At 36.7% G+C, this 22,977-nt stretch overlaps 1 protein-coding gene across 1 annotated transcript in view; it reads right to left on the bottom strand.

The window, feature by feature from the left end:
* PUS10 (pseudouridine synthase 10) overlaps positions 1-22,791 on the bottom strand; it is a 73,840-nt gene extending 51,049 nt beyond the window's left edge. Inside the window, exons 1-4 of the mRNA XM_043603452.1 lie at positions 22,583-22,791; positions 18,741-18,881; positions 15,399-15,662; positions 14,575-14,661 (exon numbers count right to left, since the gene is read on the bottom strand). Coding sequence (XP_043459387.1) covers positions 14,575-14,661; positions 15,399-15,662; positions 18,741-18,866 — 477 coding nt within the window. The 5' untranslated portion in view covers positions 18,867-18,881; positions 22,583-22,791. The remainder of the gene's footprint in view (positions 1-14,574; positions 14,662-15,398; positions 15,663-18,740; positions 18,882-22,582) is intronic.
* Positions 22,792-22,977: the final 186 nt, after the last annotated feature.

A 22,977-nucleotide genomic window follows, 5' to 3' on the forward strand; every position in this document is an offset into this window, starting at 1 on the left:
TATATTTATGCAACTGAAAACTGTATAACAATGAAAGTGAATAAATTATAGCTACACATAGCAATATAGATGAATCTCTTAAAAATAATACCAAATGAAGGAAGCCAGACACAAAAGATATATTATGTTATGATTCTATTTTATATAGATCAAAATCAGGCACACTTAAACTCTAGTTTTAGGGGCAAAGACAGGGGATAACTACTGATGAATATTAAAACAAAACTTAATAAAATGAAAATGAAAATATTTCTATTCTAGAATAGAGGGTAGAGTTCAACTTCGAGGACTCATCATGTAATCTGTGTTTTCTATAAGGCCATTACTTAAATATGAGAAATGAATGACTAATCAAACTAGAATAAGACTTTACCTAAGATGTCCAGTAAGTTAACCAACAGACATACCGTGTCTCAAGTTCAGGGGAAAAAAGGTCTATGTGCTAATAGAATATTGTTTATCCGGGGGGCACCTGGGTGGCTCAGTCGGTTAAGTGTCTGACTTCAGCTCAGGTCATGATCTCATGATTCATTTCATGAGTTGCAGCCCTGCATCGGGCTCTCCGCTGTCAGCAAAGAGCTGACTTCAGATCCTCTGTTCCCTCTCTCTCTGCCTCTCACCCATGCTCACTCTCATTCACTCTCTTTCTCAAAAATAAACAAGCACTAAAAAAACAAAGAGAAGACACATGTGGTACATCTTAATCTTAATTGCAAAATAACTCAGGTTACATCATGAATAAAAATTTTATCCAACAGAAGTGTCCTTAATACATACACGCATTTAAAAAAATCTTACCATTCATACATGGTTACTGATCTACTAAATAGGCTTGAAATGCATGTGTCCAATTCCTTGATAAGTAGAGGGTTTCTGTGATGCTTTCAGAGCTATGATCCAAAGTCTCACTAAAATCACTATCTCATGGTTTCTTTTTGTTTTAAATGTTTATTTATTTTTGAGAGACAGTGAGTGGGGGAGGGGTAGAGAAAGAGGGAGACAGAATCCCAAGCAGGGTGCACACTGTCAGCGCAGGGACCCATGTAGGGCTCAAACTCAAACTCTAAGAACTGAGCCTAAGTCAGAGGCTTAACCGACTGAGCCACCCAGGCGCCCCACTATCTCATGGTTTCTAACATGAATTTATAGTGACAATACACCATAATCTCCAAGCTTCAGAGAAATTTTAAAGTTTACTTTTTTACTTTGAGAGAGAAAGCACGTGCACGTGTGTGTGCGCATGCACAGGGGAGGAGAGAGAGAGGGAGACAGAATCCCACATGGCCTCTGTGCTGTCAGTGCAGAGCCCAATGCAGGAGTTGATCTCACAAACCAGGAGATCACGACCTGAGCGGAGATCAACAGTCACATGCTTAAATGACTGAGCCACCCAGGTGCCCCCTAGAAAATGTAAATCCTAGATATGAACTGAATTCTGAAAAGATTATGAGTCTTGATACAAGCATAAAAGGGCTACTACCTATGTTGACACCTTTACATCTATTTCATGATTTCATTTCCTTTTGCATGCTTCACGACTACCTTTAATTTAAATAAAATCCATTTTCTTTTTCCCCACCCAAGTTAGTTCCCCTTACAGTATCTCTGCCCAGATACAGCAACATTTTTAACAATCACTTCAGAGCAAACTGAGATCCTAGCAGAAAAAAACATCAAGAATTTCAGTTGCAGCAATACTTTAACAGTTACTTACATGAATAGCTTTTAAATTACGATGTAATGAAAACAATATATGCTTCTTTAACTTGCTATATATATATATATATATATATATATATATATATATATTATATTTGTGGGGTTTTTTAAAATAAAAAACCTAACCTCTTCTTTCTGCTAGTGCCTGCTCTGAGGACTCTTGCCACAACTGTACAGACTGACATGCATCCAGCTAATCTCTGACACACTAATTGTTAAACCAAAAGATACAAGCAGTAGAAAGGAAGTAGTTCTGAAAACTGACAACCCAGTGTACAACTGAAGTCTTTACATGAGAGTGTTAGAAATGATTAGAGTATCCAAATTGGTTGAAAATATTTATAGCATTAAAATTGGATAACTATGCACAATAAAAGTAGTGGCAAGGATTTTACTCATATGTGGAATTTAAGAAACAAAACAAACAAGCAAAGGGGAAAAAAGACAAACCAAGAAACAAGAATCTTAACTCTGGAGAATAGACTGATGGTTACCAGAGGGGAGGTGGGTTGGTTGAGGGATGGGTGAAATAGGTGATGGGGATTAAGGAGTACACTTCTTGTGATGAGCACTGGGTGATGTATGGAACTGCTGAATCACTGTTTTGTACACCTAAAACTAACATCCACTATATGTTAACTATACTGAAATTAAAATAAAAAAAATAACAACGGTAAAGAGAAAGACAGTTTTTCTTAGAAAAAGATTTCTCAGATAAACATTCCCACAAAGGCCTTGAATGGTATCTACTCTAGAAAGTGGATTCCATTAGTATTGATCCAGTATTAATATCAGTGAAGAAAACCAGAGCAGGTTTTACTTAAAAGGGAAGATTAATAAAGATAACTTCCAATATTTTAAGCACTACAACCTAAATTTTTAAATGTTTATTTATTATTGAAAGAGAGAGAGAGGGGCAGAGGAGAAGGGGGGCAGAGGATCCAAAGGCAGGCTCTGTGCTGACAGCAGACAGCCAGCCCAACACAGGGCTCAAACTCATGAACTGTGAGATCATGAACTGAGCCAAAATGAAGAGTCAGACGCTTAACAAACTGAGACACCCAGGCGCCCCAACCTAATTTTTTAAAAAAGCAGGAATAGCTGCAGCACTTCCATTAATCAACACTTTTTAACTGACTGACCTAATCTAAAACTATTTCGTTGATCTTGCCTTTTTCTAAAAGAAAAGAAAGTACCCGTAGCATTTCTTAAAAATGAGGTTTCTGACAAGTCAGTAATGAAGTTGGACGAGTCTGACTTCAGGGTGGCACCTGCACCCAGGCCCTCTTCTTGGACATTTGGACATATGTGTGACTTGGCTGAACACGTTACTGGCACGCCCACCTCCAATTATTAAGGGACTGCAACATCATAATTCATCGTGTCACACACACACACGTACCAGTCGTCCTAAGATCAAAGGAAAATCAAAAGTAGCTCCTCACAAAAATGACTGGAAATTCCTCTATTTTAAGATATCTGCTGTAATAAAATACTCAATTCAAAATGTCTTCTCCACCTACTCCAGTCATCTGATAACCAAACTTGAACCCAACTGTGGTGGGAAAGTCTTAAAAAATGTAATTTTAATTTTATTTTTAAAAACCATATTTTTAGAAAATCACCAAATAAACTGGTGATTTATCCTCATTCTTGTTAAAATATTACGAGTTCTGGTTGTGTGTGTGTGTGTGTGTGTGTGTGTGTGTATACGTATATATATATATATATATATTTTTTTTTTTTTGACCAAGTATCCTTTCTCTGACTTTGAAGATATTGTACCCTCTGAAGAAACAAAGTACCGGTGAAGGTCAAAACCTAGGCTAAGTCTCTCCTATAAACACAGCAACACAATAACCCACTTTTGAAATCTTACCAAATCACAATTTAGGCAGTGGGATATAGCAATAATCAAAAGCATAAACCTTAGAGTGGACAGATGAGCATTCAAATCCTAGCTCTGTTATTTATTAGCAATGTGATCTTGAGTTTCAGTTTCATCATCTGTACAATAGGGATAATAACACCATCTACTTCAAGAGGTTGTGGTGATTAAATTACATATATTATATATATATCAAATTATACATACCAAAAACAATCATAACTTCATAGGTTAGAATTAATAAGTCTAAAACATGGTGGTGACATCAGAAAAAAAGGACAGTTGACATGACTTCTCTATGTAACAAGAGAAACCCAAATCTGAAATAGGCAGAGCCTAAATTAGAAGTTCCCTTTTTCTGAAACTTAGTTTACTAGGCCACAAAGTCCTAAAATTAATGAAAAAAAAAAAGTTTGATAAGGAACTCAACAGTTGGTAAGTAGCAACGTGATAATATGTTGCATTTGATGGGGAAACTGACTTTTAAAGAAAAACAATTTGCTTTACTTTATATTCCTTATTGTATTTATTTCTTGTATTTCTTCTTGTAAATTTTAAATATGCAAAAGTATAACAATTCACAAGAAGGGACCATACAAATTAAAACAATAAACTTCAAAATGTAAAGGCTGCCTCATATTCTTACTGCACCCTACTACCTCTCAATGACCTGCATGGGTTGATAAGACATAGCAACTCTTCTTTCTTGCTGCCTTCTCCACCTATACTTAGCTAGTTCAGACCAAGAAAAAAACAAAGCTAGGAAGTAAGCATATGCATATTCAAGTATTTAAACATATGTGTGAATACCCTGCCAACTTCATTCCTTTTTTTTTTTTTTAATTAATTTTATTTTAGAGAGAGAATGTGCATACCCAGGGGGAAGACAGGGAGAAAGGGAGAGGATCTTAAGCAGGCTCCATGCTCACCATGGAGCCCAACTCAGGGCTAGATCCTATGATCCTGGGATCATGACCTGAGCCTAAATCAAGAGTTGGACACTCACCCAACTAAGCCACCCTGGAGCCTTGCCAACTGCATTCTTGAATTCAATATACATATTATTACTGTGATGGTCTTTAGAATTAGCCTTGTTTCTATCCTACTTCACCATGACATCTCCTTCCCAGGAATAGGATCCATTCCTCTTTGCTACATGCTGCAATGACCTCAGGAAGAGGTTTTTGTTTTACATATTGGGCTCCCCTGGGCCTGCATCCCTAACAATGGGTTATTAGACCTCTTCAATACCTGCTCTGACTCCTTGACAGCTGGACTTCTGACTACCCATTCTAACCAGGACTGGGGTTCTGTATAGACTTTGACTAATTGCATATTACTCAACATTTCTCCCTTGGAACACATGTCCCAGATAGGCACTGAGTAACAGAATCCTGAACCTACTACCATGTCAAGTCCCATGTTCCCCCTAACACAGCACCTTTGACTAGATTCATCATTCTGGTGAGCCCTTGATCCTTGTTTGTGTTCTTGAGTGGATGGCTTAATAAGTGGAGTAGTTTAAAAAAGTAATTTAAAAAAGGCAATGCCCATAGAGCATTAGGTAAATAACCACACCTGAATGTAACAAGATGAAAAGATGGTATGGTCTAAAAACAAAAAAGAGCCACCCCAAATTCCAATAAATATGCCACATTAGGCAAGCTTTGGTTTTTCTCCTCTTCAAGTGAGGATAAGTGAGATGATTAGTGAAGCAGTACCAATCTGTGAGGCAAAAAAAAATAATCCAAGCGTATCTTTTTTCTAAATCACAGATATAGGGGATTCATTGAACTGTGAGAGATTAAAAGGGGATCACCTTATACACAAAGGTTGGGAACTCCTGGATTCTCCATCAGAAATTCTGAATGGATTTATTTACACTGAGGGTGGGGCATGGTCAGAGCTCTGACAAATCACAGCTATATACACATCATCGTTTTTCAGTGAGTACCATAAAAAGCTAGGAGTTTTGTTCTAGTTCACCAGGGTCTCCTACAGATCTATGATTCTGTGATTCTACTTACTTGTTGTGCTCACAGGGACATGCTTTGGGAGTTACTTTTTATAAGGAAGATAGGTTGAAGTTGTTGCACGTCCTCTGAAGGGTTTTTAACGTTGCAGCCTGTGTATCTAAAACATAGCAAGGTTACTATCCCCCCCAACCTGTCCATAAAGAGTCTATTGAAAGACACCTAAGGAGCAGAGACAGTGATCTCTGTAATTTCTGCATGTTTTTCAGTGTCTCATTCAGCAACCTTATAAAAACACATTCTGGGGGCGCCTGGGTGGCGCAGTCGGTTAAGCGTCGGACTTCAGCCAGGTCACGATCTCGCAGTCTGTGAGTTCGAGCCCCGCGTCGGGCTCTGGGCTGATGGCTCAGAGCCTGAAGCCTGTTTCCGATTCTGTGTCTCCCTCTCTCTCTGCCCCTCCCCCGTTCATGCTCTGTCTCTCTCTGTCCCAAAAATAAATAAACGTTGAAAAAAAAAAATTAAAAAAACAAAAAAACAAAAAAAAAAACAAAACACATTCTGCATGATTTAGTGGACCACACAGGGATTGAAGCAAGTTCTAACCAACTAACCTAATAAAAAAAATAGGGCTACAAATTCTGAAATCTCCTTAGTAAGCTCAGAAAAAGTTTGTTAGTCAAAGTGAACCTTGAGTTGCTCTTAAATGGTAGGTGAGAGAGAACACAAACTGATTTAGGCCAGACGCCTGTCATGCAAAACAACAATGTGAGAAGTCATGGAACATGAACAAAAAGCTGAAACTACATATGCTAAATCAGAGTCAGGTTAATGAATGAGCCTGCATACATAATATGAACTTGAAAGCATAGTCTCTGTATTTGAAGTCAAAGTGATTTCAACATAATTAGAAAAAACATTGCCCTTTAGAAAAAGTAACTACATCAATCAGTTGGAGGGGGGAGGTTCTGGAGTATTTGATCAAGAAAGATCCTAGATTAATGGCTAGGAGTTTAAGAGGCCCTATAAGTATATGCAAATTTTTGAATATACACATGTCTAGGAAAGGGATTCAATTGCTTTCTTTAGATTCTTAATGAGATGATGATCCCAAATTGGTTATGAACCCACAGATTTAAGTAAAAATCCAATCTTTTGAATATCCATTTGTCATAATTTAAGAAAAAATTGTAAATATAAACTGCCACCACAGAAATGGTACTGCTTTTATTTTTGGTTAGTTTTCTAGAGCTGTGTATAATTTATAGTACTTAGTGCAAAGCATGAAGATATTACAAGTACAAAAATGAAAGTGTGGGGAGATCCTGGGTGGTTCAGACAGTTAAGCATCTGCCTTCAGCTCAGGTCATGATCTTGTGGTTTGTGAGTTCGAGCCCCGTGTCAGGCTCTGTGCTGACAGCTCAGAGCCTGGAGCCTGCTTCGATTCTCTGTCTCCCTCTCTCTGTCCCACCCTCTCCCCCGGCCTCCTGCTCATGCTCTGTCTCCCTCTCTCTCCAAAAAAAAAAAAAAAAAAAAAAAAAAAAAAAATTAAAAAAAATGAAACAAAAAGTTTTTGATTTGACAAATGCAACTCCCAACAAGCTGCATAAGAGTCAATTAAGTGAGCAAACTGTTTCCACACACTACCAAAAAAAACCAAACTGATAGTGCAATATTGCCCTCTACTGGACCACACTAGTAAAGATAAACCTAAAAGAACAGGACTTTAAAGAGTTTACTTTTAAAAGGACTAAATGGAATGCTTTTTCCCATAAATGTCAGTTTAGCCTAATATTAGGGTAAGTCTGGATCATTCATTCTCTCATAATTTTAGTGTGGCACTAATTTGAATGTGGTGAAGAAGTTTAGAGGACTCAATCATGAATATAAGGTAACAAAAAAATAACTAATGTAATAAATATTTTTCTTAAAACTATATAGGATCTTAGAATTGAAAAGCCTGAACAAAGTTTCTAGTCTAACCATCTATATGGCGTACACTTTCCTTCTATATATCTCTGCCAAGTAATTGCCCAGCGTTGGCTTAAATATTCTGGTGGAATATACCATCTCTGAAAAGTCTATCCTGTTCTGAATAGTTCCTTATAGCTGAAAATGATCTCCCTCCTGATTCCATCTCTGCAACAGAAAACCCCTCAAATATTGAAAAATGGCAAATTCATCCCACTACTCATACATTCTCCAAATTAAACGACCCAAGTTCCTTCAACAGTGGCTCCCTGACCAGGTTTCAGATGTGTCCACCATTTGGAATGCACTCCTCTTAATGGGTATTTGTTTTCTTTTGCTACTATAACAAATCCACTACAAAGTGGTTTAAAGCAATATGAATTTATTATCTTATAGTTCTTTAGGTCAAAAGTCCAACATGGGTCTCACTGGGCTAAAATCAAGCTGTCAACAGGGCTGTATTCCTTTCTGGAGGATGTAGGCTAAGAGAATCCATTTCCTTGACCTCAGACAAGAAGGGTACTTTTAAGGGCTCATATAGTTATGCTGAGCTCACTCAGAGAATTCAGGATAATTTCTCCATCTCAGGATCCTTAATCTTAATTACATCCATAAAATCACCTCCCCCCCCTTTTTTCCCACGTAAAGTAACATATTCCCCGGTTTCAAGGATTAGGAGGTGGACTATCACATAACGCCTTTCCATTTGTCCCTGTTCCTCCTAAAGTAATATGTTCCATCTGCATATGGCAGTCCATGAATGGTCAGCACTGAGTAAAACCAGACGGACCATCACCTTCATCTCTCCAGATACTACACTTTCATATCTGTACTGAAGTCCAAAGAGGTTATCCACATCAGTCCCCTAATTCTTACCAGGCTATTAACTAAAACACCCACACCTTGTCTATAAACACAGCTTTTAAGCCATTCCTGCTCTGTCCTTTAGTTCGCAGTGGTTTTCTAAACCCATGTATAAGAACTTATGTTTACTCCTGTTAAATTTCAACTTGTTAGATTTTCCCTATTCTTGAGATCTTTCGGATCTCAAGTCTAACACTCAGCCTATCTGCTATATTTTTAACTCTGTGTCATGCACATCTGCAGTGCTACCATTATAGCACCACTAGTAGAAATCATGAATGAGACATCTGAAAAAAACCTCGCAGCACATCAGAAATCTCTCTGAAGTTGCGTGATTCTTGAATTTCGGTGTGTACTTTAATTGTAGAAGGGTTTCTATGCCCTATATCTGGAGATTCTGATTGAGGAGGTTTAAGACAAGGCCCGGCAATCTGCTTTCAACACCTTTCTCCAAGTGGGTTTCAATCAGCAGAGTACACTCAGAGAAACACTGTCCAGTTTGAAATCAGTTACTAATCAGTTCCTTTTGGGTATGTCCAGCCACATACAACCCACCCAATTGTCTTCACATTCTGTTCATGTTTCCTGCCACAGGAAGTTATCATGAGAAAGAAACCTGGTCTGGGGCGCCTGGGTGGCGCAGTCGGTTAAGCGTCCGACTTCAGCCAGGTCACGATCTCGCGGTCCGTGAGTTCGAGCCCCGCGTCGGGCTCTGGGCTGATGGCTCAGAGCCTGGAGCCTGTTTCCGATTCTGTGTCTCCCTCTCTCTCTGCCCCTCCCCTGTTCATGCTCTGTCTCTCTCTGTCCCAAAAATAAATAAATGTTGAAAAAAAAATTTTTTTTAAAAAAAAAAGAAAGAAACCTGGTCAAATCACTAGCTAAATCCCTTCTATAGTCCTGCTAGCCTATAAAAGGAAGAAATGATGCAGACATAATTTGTTCTTAATTTGTTCATAATTTGTTTATAATTTTTTCACATAATCTGCTTGGTGTGTTCACCAAGTTTTCCTTACCCTCGGTGCCCACAATTAACTTTTTAGTTCTTGATCTAGAATACTGCCAGGAGTTTAGGGTCAAGCTCCCCAGTTAGTAGTTAACAAAACCACCTTTAGAAAACTGGGGCTGCCCTTCTCTGTCTTCCAGATTTTGGAAAATCTGCTATCTTTTAAAAGCTCTCAAAGATCATGGACAACTGCAAGTTCTTTCTCAATCCACCCTGGAACGTCATCCAACCAGGCCCAAATACCTGAACCCATTTAGAGCAGCTTCACCATGTGGAGCTCTCACTCTCCCTCACCAGGCAATGATCATTCTACCCATTTAGGTTGGACATCATTTTCCTTCATAGGAAGGACAGAAGCAAAATAAGATTTTCAGAAGTTCCACTTTCTCTGTATCATCCATCAGCAATATACTATCAGTTCCAAATAGCAGACACATCCCCTTTTTCATCTCTTTCTTCCTATAATCATAAAGTACCCCAAGTCTTCCTTAGCAATTCTTGCAAGCTTCTACTCATTAGATTTTATTTTCCAGTTGCTATTACAGACCTAAGCCTCCTCCTTATATCTGCATTACTCTGACTTTACCTTTCCCATCTCTTTTTTTGGAAACTGACTTCAGTATGGCAAAAAAAATTGCAACTGGAGTTGGATGATATATACTTAAGGGCTCATTAGGCTAGCCTTGCTACTTTTGTAATTTTCTACAATAAAAGATAAATACATATAAATGTATAAATACAAATGTTTATATAAATACAGAGAGAAAGAGATCCCCCAATTTCTTCTTCGTTGAGATGCATTTTTATCCTTAAACTTTCTTTTATTGGTTGGCATAATTTGGTTTTAATTAAAGTCTGAATTGCACTTTCTCTGAACCTCTGAATCCTTTTATCTTCCAGCCCAGATTCCTCTGCCATTTTTCTCTGACTCCCTTTTCTTTGGACTGTTTGACATCTACCTATCAAAAGTGTAGGATTAAAAAAAAAAAGTGTACAATATATTCTCATTATGCTTGTTTCTCTCTTCCTGTCAAGAATATAAATTTTAGGGGCGCCTGGGTGGCTCAGTCAGTTGAGCATCCGACTTCAGCCCAGATCATGATCTCGCAGTCTGTGAGTTCGAGCCCCACATCGGGCTCTGTGCTGGCAGCTCGGAGCCTGGAGCCTGCTTTGGATTCTGTGTCTCCCTCTCTCTGCCCCTCCCCCACTCATGCTCTGTCTCTCTCTCTCTATCTGTCAAAAATAAATAAACTTTAATTAAAAAAAAAGAATATAAATTTTAAAAAGTTCTCAGTTTATTATCAGACTAGATTATTTCTGCCATTATCCTTTAGGACAGTGGTTCTCATGGTGTGGTCCTTTGTAGCAACACCAGCAACACCAACACCCCCCATGAACTTGTTAGAAACACAAATTCATGGGTCCAACCGACCTACTCATCACAATCTCTAAGGATGGGGCCTGGGAAACTCTCCAAATGAGTCCTATGTACATTAGAGTTTGAGAACCACTACTTTAGGAGAAGACACTGTTCCAATTCAAAAGCCACCAATGTGCTTTTAACCAAATGTGATTTGCATCAAGTGCCTAGACACTGGGAGTCCCTGATACTACTGTAAACACTAACCTTTATGACTCTCTTATGTTTGCAACTCATCACCTCTTCTTTGGCCATACAACACACTTCCATGCCTGTGTCTATCCCATCTCTCTCCTTTTATTCTCCTCTGGATGGTGTTCAGCATTCTTCCACTCACAGGATCTCTGATCTCAATGCAGGTATATAATTTCTTGCCATATCACACCATCATATCTCTCCTCTTAACAAATCTGATTCTCATAAAAAAACTCATCCTTCCTTTGTTACATTCAAGTGGTGAGCCCAAATCCACAAAGTCATCATTATGGTAATGATATACTTATAAATGATATACATGATATACTATCCCTTATAATCTCAACCTTATCATTCGAATTTTGTGTACTGTTATAAAGACTTTGGAGCCTCTAAGTATTATATCCAGCTAGGTTCAAGATTTGTCTTTTGTGAGTCCCTGAATACTGCTTCCATTTATTCTGCTTACCATGTATTACTTGATGTCTAACAGGGTTTTACCAGTTAATTTGCTTGTTTTCCTCCTCTTCGGCACTATTCAGTCTAAAACTGTCCCAACCAGATAAGACAGTTCCTAGGAAAACACACACAGATGTATTCTACCTCTCCCTCCATATTCTCCCAAACTCAGTGCAAGATGATGATTATATCAACTGCAAGCTTTTCTTCCTAAGCTTTTAAATTAGTGCATTTATAATGATGATAAATAAAAACTATAGCTGTAGCCAGAAGGGATTGATAGGGCCAAATATGGAAGAGTTATTATAAATTTAATACTTTGATTAAAAAAAAAACACCTTTAGTTGAGCTCATCCTTTCCCTTAGTTCTTTAGTAAGGAGACATACACTATTACCATGTTGATAAAAAGTTATTTGTTTTCAACTCAATGTATCTGTGATCATAATTTTTTTCTTTAGAAGTGGAAAACACTGAATCATTCAAATTCACTCAATTGTGTATTCCACTCTGAATTATGAGATAACTAGCATCAATCAATTCCACACATATTAATGTTTATCTTACACACAGAAAAATAAGTTCTAAGCTTTACAAGCTCTAAGTTGAAAAACTACAATGTAGAAGAAACATGTCACTAGAGAAGTCAAGAATTTATATTCAAAATGCAAGAATACACGAAAAATGTGTAATTTGTTTAAAATGGGATATGTAACACATATGTTAACTAGTTTGAATAGCAATTTATATCCACTCTGGCCTACAGATCATATCTTAACTCCAAAGAAGTAATAAAAGACAGCAATACAAGAAAGTGACAACACGTAATAATGAAAGAAAATCACAAAATGAACCATAAACACAATTTGCTGAAAAAACCTGCATAGTATACAGCATGTAGGACTGCATACTTTTTGAATAATTAATATTCTTAAGAAAAGAATGGGTAAAAATGTATTACTCAATATAAAGGAATACAACGAGGCGCACCTGGGTGGCTCAGTCAGTTGAGAGACCGACTTCGGCTCAGGTCATGATCTCATGGTTTGTGAGTTCGAGCCCCACGTCAGGCTCTGTGCTGACAGCTCAGAGCCTGGAGCCTGCTTTGGATTCTGTGTCTCCCTCTCTCTCTGCCCCTCCCTCACTCATGCTCTCTCTCTCTCTCTCTCTCTGTCTCAGAAATAAACAAACATTAAAAAAAATAATATAAAAAAAAAGGAAAACAATGAGTCACTGAACACACTATTCTGTGGAAATGTATTAATTCTGCAATAACTGGAATGCTCACATATTTCTGCTAAATAGTTTTGTGGTTAAAATCAGTTATAAAAAGTAAATAGAAGTGTTCTTGGGTGCCTCAGTCGGTTGAGCATCTGACTTTGGCTCAGCTCATGACCTTGTAATTTATAAGTTCGAGCCCCACATCAGGCTCAGTTCTGTCAGGGCAGAGCCTGCTTTGGATCCTCTGTCTCCCTTGCTCTCTGCCCCTCCCCTGCTCATGCTCACTCGCTCGCTCTCTCTCTCAAAAATGAATAAATATTTTTTAAAAAGTAAATAAAGTTTAAGCAGAATTAGAAATATTCTGTTTCTAATATGGAATATAAATACTTCATAAGTATTCAATAACTATTAAATGGATATGTTAAAATGATCACTTAAGTGATAAAAATGGAAAATACAAATTTTAATGTCAAAATATAAACTTTGAGATGAAGAACTTGGTGGTAAGATATATAACCGCACTTAGAAAATATGCTCATATTTCTATTTTTATTACTCAAACACTGCAACTTTTTATGAGTTACTTAGCTTTCGGAAGTCGGTTTCTTGCTACCAAAACTGGATTCAGAAAATGACCTATCCGTGAAAAACGCTTTGATGATTCACTAGAAAATGATTTTATGTGTTTATAAACCTCTGTACCTCATCATCATCCGCTTTATTCTATTAGTTCAGCCATCTTGTCATCGACAGAGATACTGTTTAAAAACACTCTACTCTTTTTCACCTCCCAGCTCTTTGTCATTCAACCAGCTTCAACAAGTCGTAAGTTAATCTTCAGCCTTTTGGAAGCTAATAAACATAGAATTTGCTACAACATACTTTGCTCAACCAAGGAGAGTGATGGTATGAGATATAATGTTCTGCTGACACTTTTAGATTCTTAGAGAAAAGACACCTTACACCCATAAATGAATATGTTTAGAACTCATTGTTATAATTTGAGATTACAGGGGTCATTCTCCCTATAATTCATTTAACAGTATTAACAAAGATAGTTTTATGTTTTCATGTCAGTTTTGACATACAAGAATGTTACAGTAATGACTACTATTATTTTTTTCACTTAACAAAGGAAAAAAGTTAAACATGAGGCCATTTCTCTCCCTTTTTCCATGGACTCCAGAAAATAAGAAGGTTCATCATAACTGAAATGATCCCATCCCAAGACCATTATAAAATGTATACAACTGCCCCAAAACATTTCTGAAGTCCTGGTCAAATCTCTTTCTCTGATCAACATGCCTCACAGAGATCTAAAGCTCAATGAATATCTGCTACAGAATGAGGACCTTTAAAAAAAAAAAAAAAGACAGTCCTTTTAATGGCACAAGGAACACTGTTCTCTTCACTAAGTCTTCAAAAAGTGACTTAAACTAGTCACTTTACATATTGAAATGAGAGAAATTCTCTGAAATCTCTACCTTTCAATTCCTTTAGAGGACTCCTGGCCTTTGGGATGTTTTTCATGTTTAAAGGCGCCAGGCTTTTGTTATATAACTTCCCACAGAAGACTGAAACCATGTGATATTCTCAGCCCTGCTGACACAATAAATATTAAAAACTAAAAAAATAAATAAAGAGAGACAGTCCTATGATAAACTAACTTAATCAATAATTCCTTTTTTTCATCCATTCATTCAACATTATTAAGCAGCTATAATAATGCCATGCTTTCAATCATCAATTATTCAATAAGTACACAACAAGTAGAAAATATGGTAAGGCATATTTTTACATCTCCATTTTTTGAGAAATTTCTAGCATGCATTTCACATATAGTTTCATGCATTTAAATGACCTTACCTCTCTTACAGATAGCTGTGGTGGGAAGGAGACTGAAAATACCAAGTTGGTAAATTCAAAACCAGAGGCCTCAACTTTTTGGCACACCTAAAAAAGTATTACATAAAAGCATTTTTTTATTACATAAAACAGTATTCTATAAATTCTCAGGAATTGCTGCAAGTTTTACACTAATCTTCATAACGTGGATTTTGGTCTAGGAGATCACACTACACTTCTAAACTTTCACCTTTGGGAATTCTCAGAAACATCCTGAAATCAAATATTTGCTAACTATAACCTGAACAACTGATATCACAAGGTTCAAAACAGCCAGGATTCACTTGCAGAACAATCTGTGAAACGTCAAAATAGTTTTCTATTAGATCACCTCCTAATTTAAAAAATATTTTTAAGCAAAATAAAGCCAAATTTGGCACTCCTGACAGCTAAGAAACAAAAGGCCACCCCACATTCAATCATGTACCTTCCACAAGACGGTAACACTTGTCATTTCAAGACACTAATAGGTATGACTAAGAGCTTTTCTCTAACTCCTAACTATGTTAAACAGCAGAAGGAAACTGCTATATTTTCTTCAGTTGAGTAGCACTCATGACAAACACAAGGACACATATTTCATTAATTTTCAGATATCTTGTTAATAACGTAATTTGAAAAGAGTCGGCTTGTTTTTTCAAAAAAATGTAAAAATGTTTTAATGATCCATTGGTGTTAAACAAGTTGAAGTGAATGGTATTGCTCCTTTAGATTCAAGAATTCTAGGCCTTAAGACTGAAAATTTCTACATAATTGCACATATAATAAAAAAACAGATTATTTACCTTTTTAATGAACTCTTTTTCACAGAATTCTTGAAGAATTCCTAGACATACATTGCATACATTTAAATTTGAGTTCTTAGAAGCAATGCTACCATCTTCCAAAATGGAGACCCTCCCCTCTCCATTTTGACTCAGATTATCAATCCCATCAATCCCATCTTCTAGTTCTTGTAGTCGAATTTTCTTGGGAGGTGGGTTTGGAACATCCGAAATTAATTCCTCTTTTTCAGTTTCCAAAAATTTCTGTAGTTCATTGAGCAACTCCTGGAAAGTTAATTTGGAAAAAAGTAATAACCTTTTGACAATGCCCTTAAGGTTAGGATGAAAACAGGAGTGAAATTACTATATATCACAGACTTATACAATGTTGATTTATATCAATTTTGGAGAAATCAATTAACCTTACTATCCTGCATTGGCTTTCTGGGGAATTTAAAAGAGAATTATCTGTAACTCCTCCAATATATGTGTGAATATTTTTCCAAAAGAGTTTCATATATCAGTGAAGCTAAAGTCCTAAATCTGACGCAGAAAGGTTCCATTAACAAATTTATTACAGGTGTAACCCGTTTTACTGTGTTTCAGTTTATTCTGCTTTGCAGATACTGTGTGTTTACAAATTGAAGTTTTGTGGCAACCTTGCATCAAGCAAGTCTATCAGCACCATTTTTCCAACATTTGCTCACTTTGTGTCTCTGTGTCACCTTTTAGTAATTCTCACAATATTTCAAACCTTTCCATTATTATATTTTTTATAGTGATCTGTGACCAGGTGTTATGACTCTCTGGAAGCTCAGCTGATGGTTAGCATTTTTTAGCAATAAATTATTTTTTAATTATGTACATTTTAGACATAATGCTATTACACACTTAAAAGACTACAGTATAGTGAAAACATGAGTTTCATATGCACTGGGAAACCAAAAAATTAATTTGACTCACTTCATTGTGATATTTGCTTTAGTTCGGTAATCTGGAACCAAATCTCTATATCTCTGAAGTATGCCTGTAATTTGGTTTGTAGTGATGTCATGAGGATCATTCACTTGCTAATTTTAGATTTTAAAAAAGCTTCGCTTCTAATTATTAACAAATAGAAATACAAACTGAATTCTATTATTGCTAGGTTATTTAATAATCTCACAAGCACTAAAACCTCATTTGTACAATATTCATTTAATATGAGTTCTGAAAAAATAGAGATTATACGTATATTAAGTAAAAATAATTTCAAGACGAATTACTAAACAAAGGTAAACAACAGATGCTGGCAATGCTGAAATTAGGCACCATAATTACAAAAACCATGTATGCATTAATTGAAAGAAGCCTTCTACTACACTCTGGTTTGCCTAATTTCTGTCACCCTTTGTAGTAGAATGTTAAAAGTTGCATTTCTTTGAAACTGTTCTCATATTTCAGGCATTCCATTCATCTAAAATCGCAGAGGACTTTCTTTCTGTTTTGCCTACATTAGACAGATTTTATTATTCAGTTGTTGAATAAATATACTTTTGAAATTCACTCAGGTTACAATTTACTGGCTCTAAAGAATAAAAAATCTTACACTCAAACAAATCTAATTTATTTTATTAAGACATTAGCTCCCCTATTTCATCTTTAACAGAAATATTCATATATACACACACATATAGGTATATTGTGACCTACACAAATGTTTATTACCTAAATTCTATAATGTCAGTATAACATAGTACATGTGTATGGGTACATAAATAGTAATATGACTAGAACAGATCAAAACCTAAGTATATTACAAAAAAAGTCTTCAAATATTTTCATATTTACATAAAATGATACAAATAAAAGTTGGTAAGACTAAGTGTCTTTATAAGATATATTTTTTAAATCTTACGACAAATGCATAGAACGATAAAATAATGTGTCTGAAAAAATGTGTAAGGAGAGTTATACAAAACCAGTCTTATTACTTTATAGTCACAGTGTGTATAAACGAATATACACATATATATTAATCATCATAGCATATGTACCATTTTCAAAGTGTTTTCACATACTTTATTAGATACTGTCCCTTAAAATCCTGTGAGGTGGATGTTATCATCAATCCCATTTAGAGAGGAGAAAACTGAAGCTGGAACTGGGATTCAAATCCATGTCTTCTAGCTCCAAATTCTAGGCTTTGGATTCAGACAGATAGTTCATATCCTAGCTTGCTCACTTAATAGCTGTGTAAATTGGGCAGGTTGTTTACCTCTCTGTGCCTCAGTTTCTTCATCTGAAAATAGAGACAATCATAGTATGTACTTACCTGATAGGTTATTATTAGGATTAAATGAGAGCTTGACATATAATAATGTTATATGAACACTGGATATAATTATTATTTCCAAAATAATAGAAACAACTAATACATAAGGGAAATGACTTATATTTCTAACTCCTGAACAATTTTTAAAAACTGTAAAATGGGGTGCCTGGGCAGTTCAGTTGGTTAAGTGTCTGACTTCAGCTCAGGGCATGATCTCCAGTTTGTGAGTTCGAGCCCTGTATCAGGCTCTGTGCTGTCAGCATACAGTCTGCTTCAGATCTTCTGTCTCCCCTCCCTTATCCCCCACCCCCCACTCTCCCTCAAAAGTAAATAAACATGTAAAAAAATCGTAAATTGTAAGAAACAGAGTGTGCGTGTGCATATTACTGTTAATATAGGTATATATTCACATATATATAATTATTGTCCCTAAAAAGACCATCACTAGTAGAATCAAGTATATTTCACAAAATATGTTACATATTTTATGTGAAAGTATTGCTAGTCAAACCTCTGTATATTATCATAAAAGTCAAAGATCCCTGTATATTATTTTTGTTGTTATTAATAGTAAAAAATGATGATGGTAAGCATTTACTTCTAGAGGGTTACAAATACCTATTTGTAAGTACAAATGGTAATACAGAAAACATAAAAAGAAAAAAATGCAGCCAAATCCACACTTAATAGATCTTTCACTTAATAGAAGATCTCAGGACTGTCATTCTCCTGTCACATATATTACTAACATCTGGTTAGAAGTACTGTTTTTTGATATCTGTCTACTCTTTGGGAGAAGTATATACAAACATTACATACACCAGGGATGTGCTTCACAAAGATCCCACTACATTAAGTGTCAGATATAATCACTTAAGAAGGAACTTACACTTTTATGGTCTAGTGGAAATTCCATAATTACCATTATCAGGAATTACTTTATTATAGTTTTTTTTTTATTTAATTAAGAGCTATGGATACTTTCCCCCAAATGTACAGGTATTCATTTTAGAATAGAGAAACTTTCTTTAGAAACAAAATGAAAGTACCTTGTAGGGACGTTTGTAAGGTGCATGAAAATCCACACCACAGAATCTGAAGATACATCTTGGACAGGTACCAGTACTGAGCAACAACTGGGCCACATGCTTATTTTCCTCAGTCAGTGGAAACATATTAAATAATTATCACTAGAAAGAAAGAAAAAGTAATGAATATCTTTCGTGTTTTACTTTCACAGACAAATCTGTCACCTTTAGGGATAAAAACTAGCTTTAATTTGAAAACACTATTTCATACTCTTCAACAATATCCCTCTCATTTTATGCATATTTAAACATAAACTTGAAAGACATTTATTAGATGGATCAGGTAAAAGTTTCTAATTGTCAAGGAATTTAGCTTAGCATTCTGGATTATTGATAAAGTACGTCAATTTAACTAAATCAATCAAAAGAAATAAAAATAATCAAGAACAGTTGTCTCTGAGGAGGGTAATTCAAACAAAGAATGCAGAGTGAAATTTTGTTATTTTATACCATTCAGGGCTGTTTGGGAACACAGAGTAGTAAATTCAATAAATTTTCCCTATTAGAAATTAAAAATGAGTTTGCTAGGAAAAAATAATCGGAGCAGTCTATATAATATTTTACTAGCCTTACTGATAGCTAAGCAGTCAAGTATTTAAAACAAATTGACCAGTAGATCTAAAAATACCAATTATAGTTTGATGAAATAACTAAATGATAACCATTAGGAAAATGAGAAAAACCTGCTCCTCTGATGCACAAGTAAAACCTCCCCCCACCAAAAAAAAAAAAAAAAAACCCACAAATTACATGCAAAATAATTTAGAGTAACTATTATCTACCACAAGTTGCTACTTTTTGCAATTTGAATAAACTCCCTTAGAAACAAATACAAGAGAATGGGGTAATATCCAATATAAAACTCTTACTGCCAAATAAAATTAAATTACTAAAATTAAATTACATAATCATTCTGTTTCTCAAATATAGATATTCTGATTATTGTACCACCTCATATTACTTTAAAATGAGGAACTGGCAATATTTTATAAAACAATAATTGCATGGCAGTATTGTGGGATGGTATAACTATGGTCATGCAGATAAAAAACAGTAGCATTTTTTGAGAGGCGCCTGGGTGGCTCAGTCAGTTAAGCATCCAACTTAGGCTCCAGTCATGATCTCACACTTCGTTGGTTTGAGCCCCAAATCGGGCTCTGTGCTGACAGCTAAGAGCCTGGAGCCTGTTTCCATTTCTGTGTCTCCCTCTCTCTCTCTGCCCCTCCCCCACTCACACTCTGTGTTTGTGTGTGTGTGTCTCAAAAATAAATAAAACATTAAAAAAAAAACAGTGGCACTTTTTAATTTGTGCAGTTTTATAATCCAAATGAACTTGCTTAAAATTTGTGGGAAGGTAAAGCTCTTACCAACTCCTTACTCTGAAGATGTGATTCTTAGAATTAGCTTGTTTTCCAACCCTTTAGAACCCACTCTTACTTGCAAGTTTTTAAATGTTCATGGACACTTAACAGCATACCCTTCACATAAAGAGTGAGGAAGGCAGGTAGAGTGTATCTTAGACAGAACCCTTCACCATAAAAATCAGTTCAGCAGCCAGGACTACAAAAAACAGACTCCCTCTGGCTGAGTTCTAACTCAGGTGAATACAATATGGGAGCTGGTAGGCAGAAAGAGAAGAAACTCAGACATGCCTGGATACACCAGCGAGAACTTTGAGACACTGAGACTGAAGCTCTGATTTAGGGTTGCCTAAGTACATTTGGGCTCGAGGCCATTTTCATGAAATGACACAGAGTATTTGGAGAACACTTTGTACATAGAGAAGCTCTGTGTGGTCATCATCATATAAGTGATATGAACTCCTTCCGCCAGTCCATTTAATCTGCTAGTTTGATAGTGACAAGGGGTGGCATTCACTGAGGGGCTGATTATCAGCATTTAAAGTATGTCCCTGATTGCACTCCCTTCCCAGAGAAACTATTTCTGTCTCACTCTTTTTTTCTCCTTTCCATTAGTTAAGGCCAAAGATTTCATTTAATTCAGAATTAATCTTTAACTCAGAAAGAGAAACAAAGCCTCCTCCCTGATAAATAAGTGGATGAGTAAGTTCTTTAAAAGGTCACTTTGTATCAAAGATTTCCCTGGGGACTTAAGTTAAATATTTTTATTAAAATGGATGCTTTCTTAGGGGCACCTGGGTGGCTCATTCCGTTAATCTAACTCTTGATTTCTGCCCAGGTCATGATCTCACAGTTTGTGGATCAAACCCCACGTGGGCTTCTTGCTGACAGGGAGGAGCCTGCTTGGGATTGATTCTCTTTCTGTCTCTCTCTCAAAATAAATAAATAAACTTAAAAACAAATGGATGCATTCTAAGGATAAGATCGTTCCATTTGCAACAACATGGACAGACCTAACAGTTTATTATGCCAACTGAAATAACTCCAACTAAGAAAGATAAATACCATATGATTTCACCTATAAGTGAAATTAAAAAAAAATTTTTTTTTAACAAAAACAAAATGAGAAAAGAACAAATTGATGGTTGCCAAAGGGAAGGGGAGTGAGAAATACAGGCTTCCTCCGGTTATGGAATAAGTCTATGAAATAAGTCACGGGAATAAAAGGCAATGATATTATAATAGGTTGTCGGCTGACAGATGGTAGCTACACTTGTGAGCACGGAATATCAACATAGAGAAGTTGAATCACAATGTTTTACACCTGAAACTAATGTAACACTGTCAAGTACACTAAAGTAAAAACAACTTTTTAATTGAAAAAAAAAGGGGGGGGGATGCTTTCTTTCCTTTGGCTCAAAGACTGTTTATTTCTCCAATAAGCACACTTAAAAGTAGCATGCAAAGTCAATACATGACACATTACAATCTTTTGGCTCTGAGAAGTTCCCAAACCTGTTCCAGAATTAGGAAACCTCCTGCCCCACGTAATTTGAAGGTCTTAAAAGAGAAAACAAAACCCTCTTTGGCGTTTATGTGTTACTAATGGAGCAGTCTTCCAAACCCTCTCAAGATTATTTTCATTTAGCAACAATCTAGCAACTTCTCAAGCAAGTTGGCATGTCAACATTAAAAGGAGGAAATGCGTTATGCCTTAAGGTTGGTTGTTTTATTTTGATGTACAGCACTGAAAGGATTTCATAAGACATCAGAAATAAGTTGTTTCATATAAGGTTTATTATCTTTGAAAGCAAGCCCTGAGAAATGTATCCCATACTGTACGGTTTTCATTGTTGGTTGCCTTTCTTAAGATTTTTTTTTTTCTTTTCGCTTGTTTTACAGACAGAATCGGAACAAGTCATTGCAACAGAACTTCCTCCCACGTGTCAGCGTCCCTGCGGGTTTCGGGTCCCTTCTCCACAAAACAATGATACCTGGAGAGGACGATGGACTTTATTTTCACCTCTTGGACGACAACTGCAACCATTCGTTGCAAACAGAGAAGGGGCAAGGGCGAGTGAAAAAAACACCAAAATGGCCAGACTGAGTCTCACATCCCGTGATCTTTTAACACTCATTTCCACAGAGAAGGGTGTCATTCGTCTCATGGGGGTGGGGAGAAGTGTATTTTCAGAACTTCATTGCTCTACCGTTACACTCAGCTGCAGAATGTACTCTAGTCTCGGAAATTCATCCAAGATCTAACCTCGAGTCTCTCCTTCGGCCAAGCAAGCCCTTACCCCCTTCAGTCAGGTCCAAGAAACTTCCCACTCACCCCTCCTTGCTAACAAGGTCGCTCCAGCAGAAAGGAAACGACCCCCTCCATACAAACCTCTCCAGCGCCCAAGCCGCACTCCCACCCCTCGGACCTTCCAGCCTCACCTTCTCCCGCGACGCCGGAGCCTAAGGTTTAACCCCTTCCGGCTCCCAGAGGGAACGGGGAAGACTAAAGACAACGCACCTACTGCGTGTAGCAATTCTGTTCCCCGAGGAAACGAGAGCTTTAGAACGAAAGTACCAGGTCCTCTCGCAGGGCCTGAATGAACTCTCTCCCCTTCTCGTTTGTAGGGAAACCAGAAAAATTGCCTGGTGCACCGCCCCAACCCCTCACCCCATCCCCACCCCTTCTGGGGTAGGAGTCGGTGGGATCCAACACCCCGCCAGAGCCAGACTAGTCCCAGAGAAGCCTCCGTGGACTCCGATGTCTAGGAAGTTGTAGTCGCTGTTAGAAATATCGATGAGCCCTTAGCCTCAGGTTTAGAATGGAAATTCTTGCT

Source organism: Prionailurus bengalensis, chromosome A3 (genome assembly GCF_016509475.1).
Source record: "Prionailurus bengalensis isolate Pbe53 chromosome A3, Fcat_Pben_1.1_paternal_pri, whole genome shotgun sequence".
Taxonomy (NCBI): domain Eukaryota; kingdom Metazoa; phylum Chordata; class Mammalia; order Carnivora; family Felidae; genus Prionailurus; species Prionailurus bengalensis.